Genomic DNA, 13,171 nt, shown 5'->3' with positions numbered 1-13,171 from the left:
ATCGAAAGAATTTAAATAAAAATGACATTTTCAAAACATCTATCGATTAAGTCGATTCAAACATTTTCTACGATTGATAAGTAACTTTAAGATGATTATCTGACATTATTTCTTTCCTTTAATATTCTTAAATGGGCAATAACATAGGAATACTTTCCATTATAGTGCATACAACGCCAGAAACCTTACAAGTTAAGATACTGTGTTATATATAATAATAATAATATTGTTAAAACTTCAGTTTTTGTTCCAAAGATCACCCCGGCCCAAAATATTAAACCCTCTACCAGTCCCAGACTCCTATTTTCATCTTATGCTACAATTGTCAATTATCAATTAGATGAGAGAAGAGAAGATATAAAACCCTAAACCCAAGCCTGCAAAAATAAATGATATTTTAACCATGTTTTTTACTTTCATGATAATTGTTCTTGTCTGAGCTCATTTTTTGTTCTTTCTTTTGATCAAAGCTGTTCATTTAGGCTAGTTTATCTCATAGAATTTCCCATAGGACTTCATATAGATTTTTAATATTTTGTTTGTTTCATAGAATTTAACTTTTTAAAATCCATTATATTTTTATCGAGCCACATCCTTGTAAACTGCAGACTTCATTCAATTCTTCCAGATCTGAAATGCCACTCTTTTAGCATAATGATTTTCTTCTTAAAAAATAAAATTCATCCTCATGCCAATAATTTATTTTGCGATAGAAATTCCATATTTTTATGCACACAGAAAAAAAAAATTGGGGTGGATTGTCATAATGTTTATGAGACTATTTATAGGAAAAGATCATTATTACAGATTATCTTTCTACCGAGCTACTCGCTTGTTTGCAAATAAGGGTTTAGGGAAAACGACGATTTTATTCACTTTCTTCACAACTTTGGCATTGGCTATGATCTCCATGCTCCAACTTCCATGGGGCTATCGGGAAATATTTTAATATTCATATATTATTACTTATTAGTAAATTTGTCTTTTGTATTTTCTCTGTTTAACGGTGATTTTGGATTGACTTTCACTTAAAATAAGTGTAAATAAGTGTTTCTGTGTTCTTCTTTTTAATGTTTAGACAATTAAAATGGATTTTATTCTTTAATGTTGTTTAACTAGACCTTAATCGTGATCTTAAATATTTTGGGCACGACTGATAATGACTAGGGTAATGTTTATATCAAGAGTATGGCGTTGCAATTACTAGAAAAACATTTGCTTATCATCTTTAATCTCAAGCCCTACTATTCTAGAGAACTAAAAATAATAGTATTTTAAATCTTTTTCATAAAAAATAATGAAAAAGGAAGGGGCCATGACTCGCTTAAGTCAAAGGGCCTAGCTAGAAAGACAAAGACTGAACCTGAAATTTATTAAAATTAAATGGACAGGAAGCTGTTTTTTTTCTTCTTCTTTTTTAATCTTTAAGCTGCAAACATGTAAAGAAATTAAAGTATAATAACAATAAACAAGGTTATCAAGAAGATTCTGTGTGCACAATTTCTTTAATAATCAATAAGCTAAGGACAAGTCCTTTTCAAAATAATAATAATAATAATAAATAAGGATGAGTCAACTTGATGTAATTACAAGTATATTTAAAAGATTTCTTTATTAAAATAAAGAGAAATATTTAAGGAAAGTAGAAATTAATAATTAATTAATTAATTAATAATGAAGAAGAGGATCATAAATACAAAAAGGCTGTGTGTAGTCAAGGTAAGAAGCAAAAAGAAAAAGAGGATATAAATGGGAAGGAAGCATATAATACTGGACTGGTGGGGGGAGTCGTCGGAGCTGGAGTTGAAAAGTTTAAAATAACAATGTGAAGAAATACATTTCATAACCTAAAGTTACCATTATGATTATTTCAAAATCAATTTCATCGTTTATTTTATGTTATGTTATATGTTTTTATTTCTTAGGTACACAACACAATTTATTTTCAAATAACCAAGGTTGAAGGTTGAATTGTGGGGTTTTTTTTTTTTTTTTTTTTTATAAATATATTTATGAGTGTCTAGACCGATTTCTATACACTCCGACACCAATTTCACAAAACAATGCATCTAATTCTAAAATGTCTTAGTGCAAAAAATATATTTCATGACTGATATTAAATGATAAGTAAATCTTTATCAAGTTAAACCCTAAGTATATGAGTTTAAATACAGTTTATAGCCTAAAATCGGGGTCAACATAAATACTTGCACCACCAGAGACTATATATCATAGAATTGAATCACGTGTGTTGATCCAAAAAGGGCCCACTGGGACCTAAATTTGGGTCTATAAAATTATGAATATAACCATGCTTTGGACAACTATCAATTTTATCGTTGAGTTATAGAAATAATTATTATTTATAATAAAATTTTCAACTTATTTACAAAATATATAAGTAAAAATAAAAAGTTTAGATAGACACAGAGAGTTTGAAAATAAAATAATTTAAATATTTGCTACATTTGAAAGTACTAAAAATTATTTAACTCTACCGCGTCTTTTAAAAAATATAAAAAAGACTACGAAATATTTATTCTCTATAGAATAATTTTGAAAACGGAAAAAGTTCAGAAACTAACTATGTAAAATATCAAAAATACTCCGTCAATAACGTGGACGTAATATATTTGCGATAGTTTAGATTTGGTTATTATTGTTTGATATATGACTACAATTTCAATTCTATTGTTTACTTTTAATTTGGTTACATGTTTACTTTTTTTGAAGATCGTTTATTTTTTTTAAACAATCGTTTACATTTAGCTACTTCAATACAAATGTTTTTTTTTTCAAAATTCTTTATTGACAATCTTTTATTCAAAATTCTTTATTGACAATCTTTTATTTTTTTACGATCGTTTACTTTTTTTTTAACGATCGTTTACTTTTTTTTACACCATTGTTTTCGATAGTTTACATTGGCTACTCCAATCTAAATGATTTTTTTTAGATTCTTTATACAAGATTATTTTGCGTATACAGTCGTTTAGATCTTATTATCCAAATACAAACCACATAAAAAAAAGAATTGGAAACGAAGAAAAATGATGGAAAGATTAAATGAAGTAAATAAAAGAATTGAAAAATAAGAAAAATGCTGGAAAGAAATCACAAAAAAAAAAAAAGGAGGAAATCGCAGGAGGAAGACGATGAAAGAAATACGAGGAAGACGATGAAAGAAATACGAAAACAAATCGCGAGGAAGAGAAGAAAGATATGAGGACAAACCTGAAATATTTAAAAAATGAATGACTTTATGACTTTGTTACACGGACCGTAAATAGTTCGGTGTCTTGTTACATTTACAAAAGTTTCCCTAATTTTATTGTTAAACTTTTTAATTATATTTTTTTATTTTCTTAAATAGTGGATTTTGATACCAATAATAAATATACATATTTGGGTGATTTGTATATTTATTTGTTTGAAGTTTGAAGGCTCTCACGTGTAGGTTTTGTGGAATGAATGGGGAGACATGATGGAGACCTTATTCCAAATCATTTGAATAATTCAATATATATTCTCACTCTTCAACTTTTCATCAACTAAATTATCAACTTTTCCATTTCCTTTTCATCTTTCTTAATTATCAACTTTTATATCTCTTTTTCTTTTTCCTTCTATTTTTTTCTTTTTTATTTCAGAAATTACTTCATTACAATATTATTAAACAAACATAAGTTGGAATGGCTTCCGTGTCCATATCATTAACACCAAAAAGGAGAATGGACGTTTACGCACATTGTATTAAAATATTATAGTTCAAATATTCTTTTATCCTATAATTTAAAATTTGTTTAATTTTACTCTCAACATTTTTTTCTATATTTTAATACATCTTAAATTTAGTCCCAAATAATTGTTTATTGTTGATTTTTAAAATATTTTTGTTGTAAATTACCATTTAAGATTATGAGAACATATTCCATATATTGTATTTCCTTTTATTAGTGTTATTTGATTAATTTTAGTAAAATTTAATTTTTAGTGACTAAATCTTTAGATTTATTAAAAGTAGAAAAACAACCATATATGAAAGTACTATCTTGTCTGAGAATTGTGCACGGAGGCCTAGGACTAATGAATTGTTGCTTTTCGTTCTGGCTTTTCTTTTTAGCTATTCGTTTTTGTTTCTAACTCCTTTTCTCATTCCAAATCAGGAACAACTATAACTTTTTTCGATTCTTTTTCTTTATTTTCTCACTTCAACTTCTCCCTCTTTCCTCTTATTCTTCACCAAACATACAATTCTTCGTTCGTTAAAAAAAGGTTGCAAAATGAAGAAGGAGGAGCAAAAAAATTGGGGAACAAAGAAAAATAAAGTGCAAGAGAGAAGAAGAAAGCATAAAAATTTGAAGAACTAGAAAAATATGACAAAAAAAAACATAAAATAGAAACAAAAATGCAAAAAAGAAAGAGAAAAAAAAACTACAAAAAGAAGACGAAAAAAGTAAAAGATAATGATAGTTGAAGTACAATTTTATAAGATGATTACATCAGCGACCAAAACTCATTTATTCTTTTAGCTTGTGGATATTTTTCATTTGACACCTTGAAAAAAAGCCCTCTATACAATTCTTTGAGTATTTTAACTTAATTTTATCAACGTTTTTACATATTTGTAACTATGAACTTTTATAAGATGCTGCTAATGGGTGAAAAAAAAATAAGTAGACAATTGTGCATACATTTCATTATCAACTTTTTGAAGGTTCGAGGACTAGGCAATTATAATTATATACTCTTATGACTCTATATGAGGTATCTCATAACTTCTTGCTTATTCTTTACTATTCAATTATGACGGCTTGGACATTGGAGATAACTTTCTTTGTTTTGCAAGTTCTTTCCTTCTAAAATTATAAATTTACTGTTAATGTCACGTGAATGTCAGGTGCATTTTTCTTTGACCAAAATTTGACATAAAGTAACATCTTTTTAATATTTTATGAATTTGCTAGTTCTCTTTGGATTTAAATGTTCACTTAGTTAAAATATAGATTATATTAATTTTAATGGTTTGAAGTTGGTTAGTTATTTCAATTTGATATCTATAAAGTAAAGAGCTTTTTTAGTCTTTATGGAAAGATTAAATCATTTAAGACATCTATATCATTAATCATTATATCACGTATTACTAAATTTCATAAGAGGAGATTTCTCTCGAAGGTAAAAATTTCACAATAGCCGATTTCTTTTTAATGTAATAAAGCAGTCTGCTAAGTAATGGATTTGTACGAAGGATAATTGGAATAGCGAAAAAAGAAGCAGGTAAATAAAGAGAATAGAGCGTAAGGATAAAAAAAAAAAAGGGTCAGTGAGTTTGTGTTAGGAGTGTACATGGATAATGTGGGTTTGGGTTGAGAGAATTTTTTTTTTTTTTTTGGATGAATCCGAAAATTGGAATTGGTTATGTTGGTTAGTCCTAGACTCGTCCAAATGGAAATTTTGATTGGGTGAGAAAAGGGGGAATTGAGACTGAGAGGGGGAAAAAGTTGGTAGAGTGTGGAAAAGCGAACACTCCCATGAGCCCATAATACATGCCCATATCCAATCTTACAGTCCCGGAATCCTAGAGATTAGACACCCAATCTACCAAGCCTTCATCTAAATACCCTACAAGAACGTAAAATAAAATAAAACAAACGTCTCTCTCAACAACGCCGTTCATCATCATCACCCCCGTCCGACTGTCACCCATGTCCACCACGTGTCTATCTCTTACAGGCTAATCGAAACAAGCCGAAAAACTTGACATTAAATGTAACCTACACTTTTCTCCCAACAGCTTCTGCCACCTCCTTTATTACATTGCCAAAGACAGATCTATCTCTCAACTCCACCTGCAACCGGCGGCGCGTGCCACTACCTCACCCTACTAACAATATTTCTCCTTCTCATAAATATCTCAAATCACAAATTTAAAAGGAAAAAAAAAAAAGAAAAAACAGCGAAAAGAATGACGATGCTGTATCAAAACATAAACGTAATATAAGATTGGGAAGATTACAAATTCCATTAAATTGAGAGGAACAAATTCAAATACATCATTAACAAAAACACCCTTTTTTTTCTCTTCGTCAGAAAACTCAAGAGGGTAAACTTGAGTCAATACCCGAACCACTACCACGACCCCTATTCTATATATAAGTTAGAAAGAAAATCTCTTTTTTTTTTTTCTCTTTCTCAAGCCACCAACTTGGAGTATAACACGGCGGTTCGTTCTTGACTCAATACCCCCTCCTAGCACCTTAAAAGGCTACCATCATTACATCTCATACACTAATTCACTCTTTTTTTTCTTTTTCATTCTCACACTGTTGTGACAACCCCTAGTATAGTTGTAATAATAACAATAATAATAACAAACAAATTACTCAGGGAGGGGTAAAATAAGTAAAATAAAGTTTCTTTAGAAGAAAAAATCCTAAAAAATTCAACCCAACAGCAGGCGTGGAGTGCACGCGATGATCAGCATCAGGTTTCGCATTGAAGAGCGGCCTTGATCTTCTGGACGGTGCAAGAGATGAGATTGTTGACCGTTTCAACCGATTCTACGGTGAGCTTGGCCGTAGGGAGGCTATTCACGAGGATTTGAAATGCAACGGTGAGGAGGGACCCGCCGCCTGCCGCTCTCTGACTCTGTGGGCCCTCCCCGCCACTTGGACTGCTCCCATTTGTCGCTGTCAGACCTCCTGTCACAGCCCCGTCTGGGACGATCGCAAACCCTGACGGCAGAAGCGCCACATAGGCCGAATCCCCACCGTTCATCACGACGTGCATCGCCGGAATGTCCACCGGCGCGTAAACCACAAGCGACCCCGCCGCGTCTATGCACGTCTCTTGTAAAATCAACATACTGCTCTGGTTGGCATTCATTGCCTGTGTTACAAAAACAAAAACCCCCAACTTTGAATAATTTACAACCAAGGCCATTCAAAGTTTACAAGTCAAAACCAGATTGTGAAGAAAGGGTAACTTTTTAAGTTTCCCCTTTTCCTTTTTCCATTTTTTTTTCATAAAGAAGTTAAAAAGGTGGGGAATGGATCAGAAGGGGAAAAAAAAAATGAAAAAGAAAAGTGGGTCAGAATTCAGAAGAGAAGTTGACAAGTTTTTTGTTTTTGCCTTTTTGTTGACTTTTTTTCCCATCAGAAGCTACAAAAGCAAACAAATGGGGCTCTGTTAATTTTGCCTGCCCCCCACTCTAAAAAATGTCCTCATGGATACTTCCAATTCCCAAAGTCGACCCTCTGATCCCCACAAAAGATACATCTACAACTCAGGGGCACATGCGTTATGGAAAAAGGCATCGTTTGGAAATCCAAAATAATAAGAATTCAGGTAGAGAGAGAAACCAAACAAAAAAATGTCATTGAGAGAAATAAAACGCTGTTTCTCCAAAAGAAAAGAGAGAAATAATACGCTGGCTCTTAATAGAGAGACGCAGTTGCCATGATCTTGGCCCTTGGCAATATGGGCCATCTCCTGCATGGGGCCGCCGTTGGATAGGATGTCCCATTCACTCCTCAGCCGCTCGTCACGAAGGAAATCAAAGAGCCGTTGGGGCGATACCGGGAGCCACACGGATGTAGCGGCACTCAACACAATGCCTGGAGGCTCTCCAGGATCATCCACACTCTTCCGTGTCATGACACGGACATCCTCATCTACGCTCCCAGCATTCAGCTTGTTCCATTTGTGCACTGTGGATGCACACACACCTGCACAGAAGTTGGCTGTCATTCGTTGGGCTAGCTTCAGCATGCTCCGCCGCCCGCCTGCGGTTATGGCTGCACCGACGAAAAATTCACTAATTTTTAAATTGCACTTGTAATAACCAATCATCAAGAAGTTTAGGGAGAGTGTGAGAGGATACGACACCAGTGTGATCTCGTATTGGTACAGCGGATGACATGAGGATCGCAAGGCATTCACATTGCCGTTGAAGGGTGGTGACCCACCGTTGTGCTCCAAAGCCCATACCGGAGCTGAGTAGGGGACGATAGAGCTGGTGCACTTGGCTATCATCGTACTCTGCATGTTCCACCCACGTAACCTGCTCCCATCATCGCAACATCACAATAATTTACTATATATAAATTCTTTTTTTCTACATCTAAAAACCTAATCATATATAATATTCATAATGATATCTCCAGCCAAGTCAAAGCATGATCCCAGCAGATTGACCAACTTTATTTCAAAAAGAAAAAAAAAAATCTGCAAGAAGTAAGAAGTCAGATGAATATTTGGAACAAAACAAAGGAATCAAATTTAGAAAAATAGTGGAAGAATTGAATCAAGACATTAATAAAATGGGTAAAATATGTTTTTTTACGCAAAATATTAAAGTTATTATATTCGGCTGTGTTGAGGAAATGAGAAGAGATGAGAAGAGAGAGGCACACACACATTGAGATTTGAAAATTTTTGTCTGTCCAAATGGCCAAAGCAAGAAAAAAACCAGGCAAAAAAAAGAGTCATTAGAGTTTGACTAAATAGTCCTTGCTTGGATTAAAAAAAGACACTGACACATGAGAAAAGCTGGAACCAGTTCAGACACAGTTGCATCCATCTTAAAACCAAACACAGCATAATCGAAGTAGTAGCCTCCAAATTAGATTCGAATAGAAACATCAAAATCCCCTTAGTTTTCATTTAACCAATGAGGCAAACTCCACTATTTGTATGGATAAATATACAATTTAATGTGCTCGAGGCACACAAATTTCAGTAGCAAAACAGAAACCTCGATTTCCAAACATTATTTTAGTGTAAATTAAGCAACCCCAGATGTTGAAAATCCAAGTTCTAGATAGAGAGAAATTGTCAAAAAGGTTTGAAGCATCCCAATGACCTATTGTATTATTTTGGAAGGTTCAGATTCTAAAATATTGCGTTATTTGGTTTAAATTAATGCCCTACTGACAGATTAGTGATTATAGTGAATAATCACCAAACTTTTAAAGTCTGACTTGGGAATTGGAAATCTGGAAATGGGCAACTGGAGAATGGGAATGGCTTTGAATTTTGATCCCTTCTTTCTACCTCCTTTTCACTTGACTCTCTTGTTTTTCACTTGAATGTTTTGTGTGAAAAATGGCATTCAATGGCCAAAGGTAAAAAAATAAATGTAAGAGAGGACCAGAAACATGGAAATAACAGAAAATGGCTCTTGGATGGAACGTTTCATGGGAAAAACATTAATATTCATGGAAATGACATTAAATGAGATTATTTTTCCTAATGTCATGAAGAAATTATGATGTGGGTTGTCTCATGTTCTTACCTTGGAATACCCGTTGGGCATGTCTTGAACAACACACCCAGAAGGAAGCCTTCTGCAGTTGCCGAACGATGAACCACCACCGGTTGGAGTCTCTCTCATGGCATCTACTGACACGTCGACGACTGCCCACACCCCTTCAGCATGCTGCTTGCAGAACCTCAGAAAATTGACTTCCCGGACGGGCACCAACGGCGAGAGCACTTGAAGCTCTGCGTGCATCTGTGTTCAAACAAAACCAATCTTAGATCTTCATGGACAGTGAAGGTCTACAATTTCAGCAGTATCTTCTTACCAGTTGAAGCGCACCGTTCCTCGTTCCCCCCATGCCATTGGAGATCACATCAGTTGTCGTGGTTCGAGCGATCATACACGGAAACATCTCAGCCCATCGATTCTGCACATGTTTGACAGAGAAATCAGGAACAAAAAGCAGTTGGAACTTAACAAAGTTATCGTTCAAGAGGGGTTTTTTTTTTGCTGTTTACCGAGTCCATCAATGTCTCCACGAGAGCCAAGCTGTTGATGATCACCATGCCACTTTCTCTTGACGCCTCGGTGACAAAACCGTTTGGTTTCATGCCAATGCAAGGAGTAAATGTCCTTATGTACTCCTCCTGGTTCAGTATTTCTCTTCCACCTTCCAAGCTCCCAATCCAAAGTGGCTCATCAGTCTGCGCCATTTTGACCAATTCATCCATGGCAGCCAAAGCAAGCTCCAGTAGCATAGATCGCTCAACTGAACGATCAAGTCCCATCCCCGGTGTTGGTCTTGCAGGTGCCTGAACAACAGCCAGATTACCCGACAACCCACCTCCAAAATCAGGCCCGATGGGCATTGACGTCGCCATGGTCAAACTACCAAACCCATTACTCCCAACTCCCAGTTCCAAACTTGAGCTCGGCAATGGAGGTGCAATAGAGTTAGCCAGCGATGAAATCGGTCTGCCAAGAAACTTCCCAGCGAGTGCACAAACCCGGTCCAATTCATCTTTCAACCGAGCATTTTCAATCCTCAACTGCTGTTCTTCCAGGGAGATTTCACCAATGATCGCCGGACCACCACAGTTTGAACAGATTGGATTCCTCATAGCATCTCGAATTGACATATTCTCAGCTCTAAGCTTATCATTCTCTTGTCTAAGCAAAGTATTCTCGTGGCGTTCCAATTGGGTCTGGTCCAAGACACAAAAAACACATATCATCCATATTTATAACCACAAAAATGAAGAACCAACGAAATTCCAAAAAGGAGAAGTTCATCTATTACCTTCATCTGGGTCCTCCGATTTTGGAACCAAAATTTAACTTGCCTAGTTTCTAAACACAGCCTCCGACTCAACTCGAGCCGTTGTTTCTCATCAGGATGAGGGCACTCTTTAAAGACACTAACAAAACAAAAACACCCCCCAGAATATCAGATTTTGAAACGGATTGATGAGAAAGAACAAAATTATTTTTTTTAATAAGCTATCGTACGCTTCGAGCTCTTGGATTTGCTGAGGAGTGTGTCGGTGGTAACGCTTTTTCCTCGGAGGGTTGTCGGCGGCGTCCTGGTCATCACCGGAGCCGCCGTCCATGTTGTCACTCCCAGATCTACTCTCGTGTTCTTCCTCTCTGCCTCTCCTTCCAACATTATGCTCGAAACCCTCGGGCAGTCGGGCAGCTAAATCTCCTTGCCCACCGTCCATGTTCGTCTGAGGATTTTCAAAGCCATTAGAAATTGGCACAACAACACACAAGAATAAACGAAATGAATAACGAAGAAAAAAAAGAGGGAAAAAAATGAGTACAAGGGCGAGAGAGAGTCCGGGGGAGTTGAACATCGACTTCGTGAGGGATTGAGTGATGAGGCGCGGCGGAGCGATTGCGCTGGAGGACATATTTCCTCCGCCGCCGATGCCGCCGGTGGGGTTATTGTTGGCGTTAGTGGTGGAGTTATTTGTGTAAGGTAAATCGGCTAAGATTCGAGCACCACCGCCTCCTCCGCCGCCGCCGCCGTCGAGGAAACCCCCAAAACTCATCAATCAAAACTTGCTTTTTTTCCCTTTCTTCAACTCACTACCGTTTTGGAGGTTTATTTAAAATTATAGAAAGAAGTTAGGGGAAACGGTAGATGAATGCAATCTCAAATGAAATATTTAGTCAGAACCCCAGAAGAAAAAAAAGATGAAGAAAAAGAAGAAGCAGAAGAAGAAGAAGAGAGAGAGAGTGAAATGGAAAACCCTTGTGCTATTTCTTCCTTCCTCCCTCTCTCTTCAAAAGAGAAGAAGAAGAAGAAGCTGAAGAACCCTAGTTAATTAAAGGGGGGGGGGGGGGGGGTATTTGAGTGTGTGTGCATGTTGAAAAGCCCATTTCAAGGCAGCAGAAAACTTGGAGAATCCAAAAAAGAAAGAAAAAAGAAATGGAGGGATGGACTTTTTTTCTTTTTTTAAGTTTTAATATAATTTTGAAGATTTGTGCAGAGAGAGAGAGAGAGGAAGGGAAGGAGGAAATTAAAGAAAAAGGTAGAAGAGAGAGAGAGAGAGAGAAGATAAAACGCAATATGTGGACTATTCGAAGCCTTACAAATAGAAAGATCCAAAAAGGAAAAGAGGGTGCGGTTGACTCTCAATCGCCTTTCCCCAAACTCTGTGAATGGCAGTGAAACTAAAGCCTTACAATACAATAGAGTGGTGAAGAAGAAGAAGAAGAAGAAGAAGAAGGCAAATTTCTCTCTCTCTCTCTCTCTCTCTCTTTTTTTTAATATATATATAAATCTAATTGATACATTTTACAAATCATATCTATCTATTCCTTCCATGTCTCTCACCTTGGGAACTCCACATTTTTGTACCACTCTCTTCCCTAAAATTATGTTACTCTTTCACTTACCTCTTTTTCTTTTTTAATTCTCTTATTTTACTTTCTTTCCCTAAATTCCAATCCAAATTTATTTTTCTATTCAAATTGGTTAACACAACAATTTTTATTTTTCACAATAACATAATACACGCATATACTTTCACAAACACATCCAACTCAATCAATATATTATTCAACTTTTAACTTATCTACCAATTGTCACCCCTATATGTTGTTTCTAAACTTTTATCATTTTATCATCGTAAATAAAATAATTTAATCATTAATTACATGACTTTAGGATACACATCACACAAATCTCATCCCTGGCTGACTGTTTGTGAAAATTATATCAAACTATAACAACTAAATTCTAGTATCTTTTTATACTACAAAGATCCAAATTTTCAATTTAACCCAAAAAAATTGATTTGAGCGTTTCTTTACATTTTAGCTTTGTTCTTGCGTTATTTAGAGAAGTATCATTCTCTCCTGGTACTTGTGCATTAATGATTTATATAAAAAGGCTACAATGAGTTTAAATTCGTTATTTATATAAATTTAGGGTTTGTTTCGATAACATTTACATTTTTTTTAAATCTACTAATTAGTTTTTAGTTTTAAAGGAAAAAAACCTTGTATGTTTGGTAGTTGTTTTTAGTTCTTTTTTACTGATGCAGGTAGCCTTGGGTGTCGGCGCTCGAAACTAGCCCATGCATGCTCCTCATCGTTGTTGTGTGGGTGCCTCATATGTGTAACTTTCGATTTGTTTCTTTCTATTATTTGATCTCACTTTTCAAGATAAGCTACGTGATAGTTCCTCGTAACAGAGTAGTATCGAGCCTAGCACGCTCAAATGGCTAAGTTAACATATGGAGTGTCTAGTTTAGTTAAGCACAAAAAAAGTAAGTCCACATGCAATAGTTGTAGAGTGTCAAATCGAGTGCAGGTCGATTATTTATTATATATTTATCGACTCAGTTACTTGACCTAAATCCTAAAAACACTTGTGTTTCCATGTGTCTCTTATTCAAT

At 35.1% G+C, this 13,171-nt stretch overlaps 1 protein-coding gene across 1 annotated transcript; it reads right to left on the bottom strand.

Annotated features, from left to right (window-relative positions):
• Positions 1–5,998: 5,998 nt before the first annotated feature.
• On the bottom strand, positions 5,999–11,977 carry LOC103499061 (homeobox-leucine zipper protein ANTHOCYANINLESS 2). The gene is made up of 9 exons (XM_008461950.3): positions 11,086–11,977; positions 10,772–10,989; positions 10,563–10,680; positions 9,781–10,467; positions 9,588–9,689; positions 9,296–9,514; positions 7,888–8,062; positions 7,429–7,796; positions 5,999–6,888 (listed from the first exon to the last, which is right to left on the bottom strand). Exons 1-9 carry the CDS (start codon positions 11,314–11,316, stop codon positions 6,484–6,486), a joined length of 2,523 nt encoding a protein of 840 aa, XP_008460172.1. The 5' UTR covers positions 11,317–11,977; the 3' UTR covers positions 5,999–6,483.
• Between the last annotated feature and the right edge of the window lie 1,194 nt (positions 11,978–13,171).

Source organism: Cucumis melo, chromosome 11, assembly GCF_025177605.1.
Source record: "Cucumis melo cultivar AY chromosome 11, USDA_Cmelo_AY_1.0, whole genome shotgun sequence".
Taxonomy (NCBI): domain Eukaryota; kingdom Viridiplantae; phylum Streptophyta; class Magnoliopsida; order Cucurbitales; family Cucurbitaceae; genus Cucumis; species Cucumis melo.
The sequence above is the reverse complement of the archived record's forward strand: the minus strand, read 5'-3'. Positions and strand labels throughout refer to the sequence as shown.

Bases quoted from the DNA above. Each gene is read 5' to 3' on its own strand.
- LOC103499061 (XM_008461950.3), bottom strand. From the start codon at position 11,316: ATGAGTTTTGGGGGTTTCCTCGACGGCGGCGGCGGCGGAGGAGGCGGT. The intron at 10,990-11,085 runs GTACTCATTTTT...GAAAATCCTCAG, and splicing joins CCGGACTCTCTCTCGCCCTT to ACGAACATGGACGGTGGGCA. The intron at 8,063-9,295 runs GTAAGAACATGA...TGATGGGAGCAG, and splicing joins TGCCCAACGGGTATTCCAAG to GTTACGTGGGTGGAACATGC.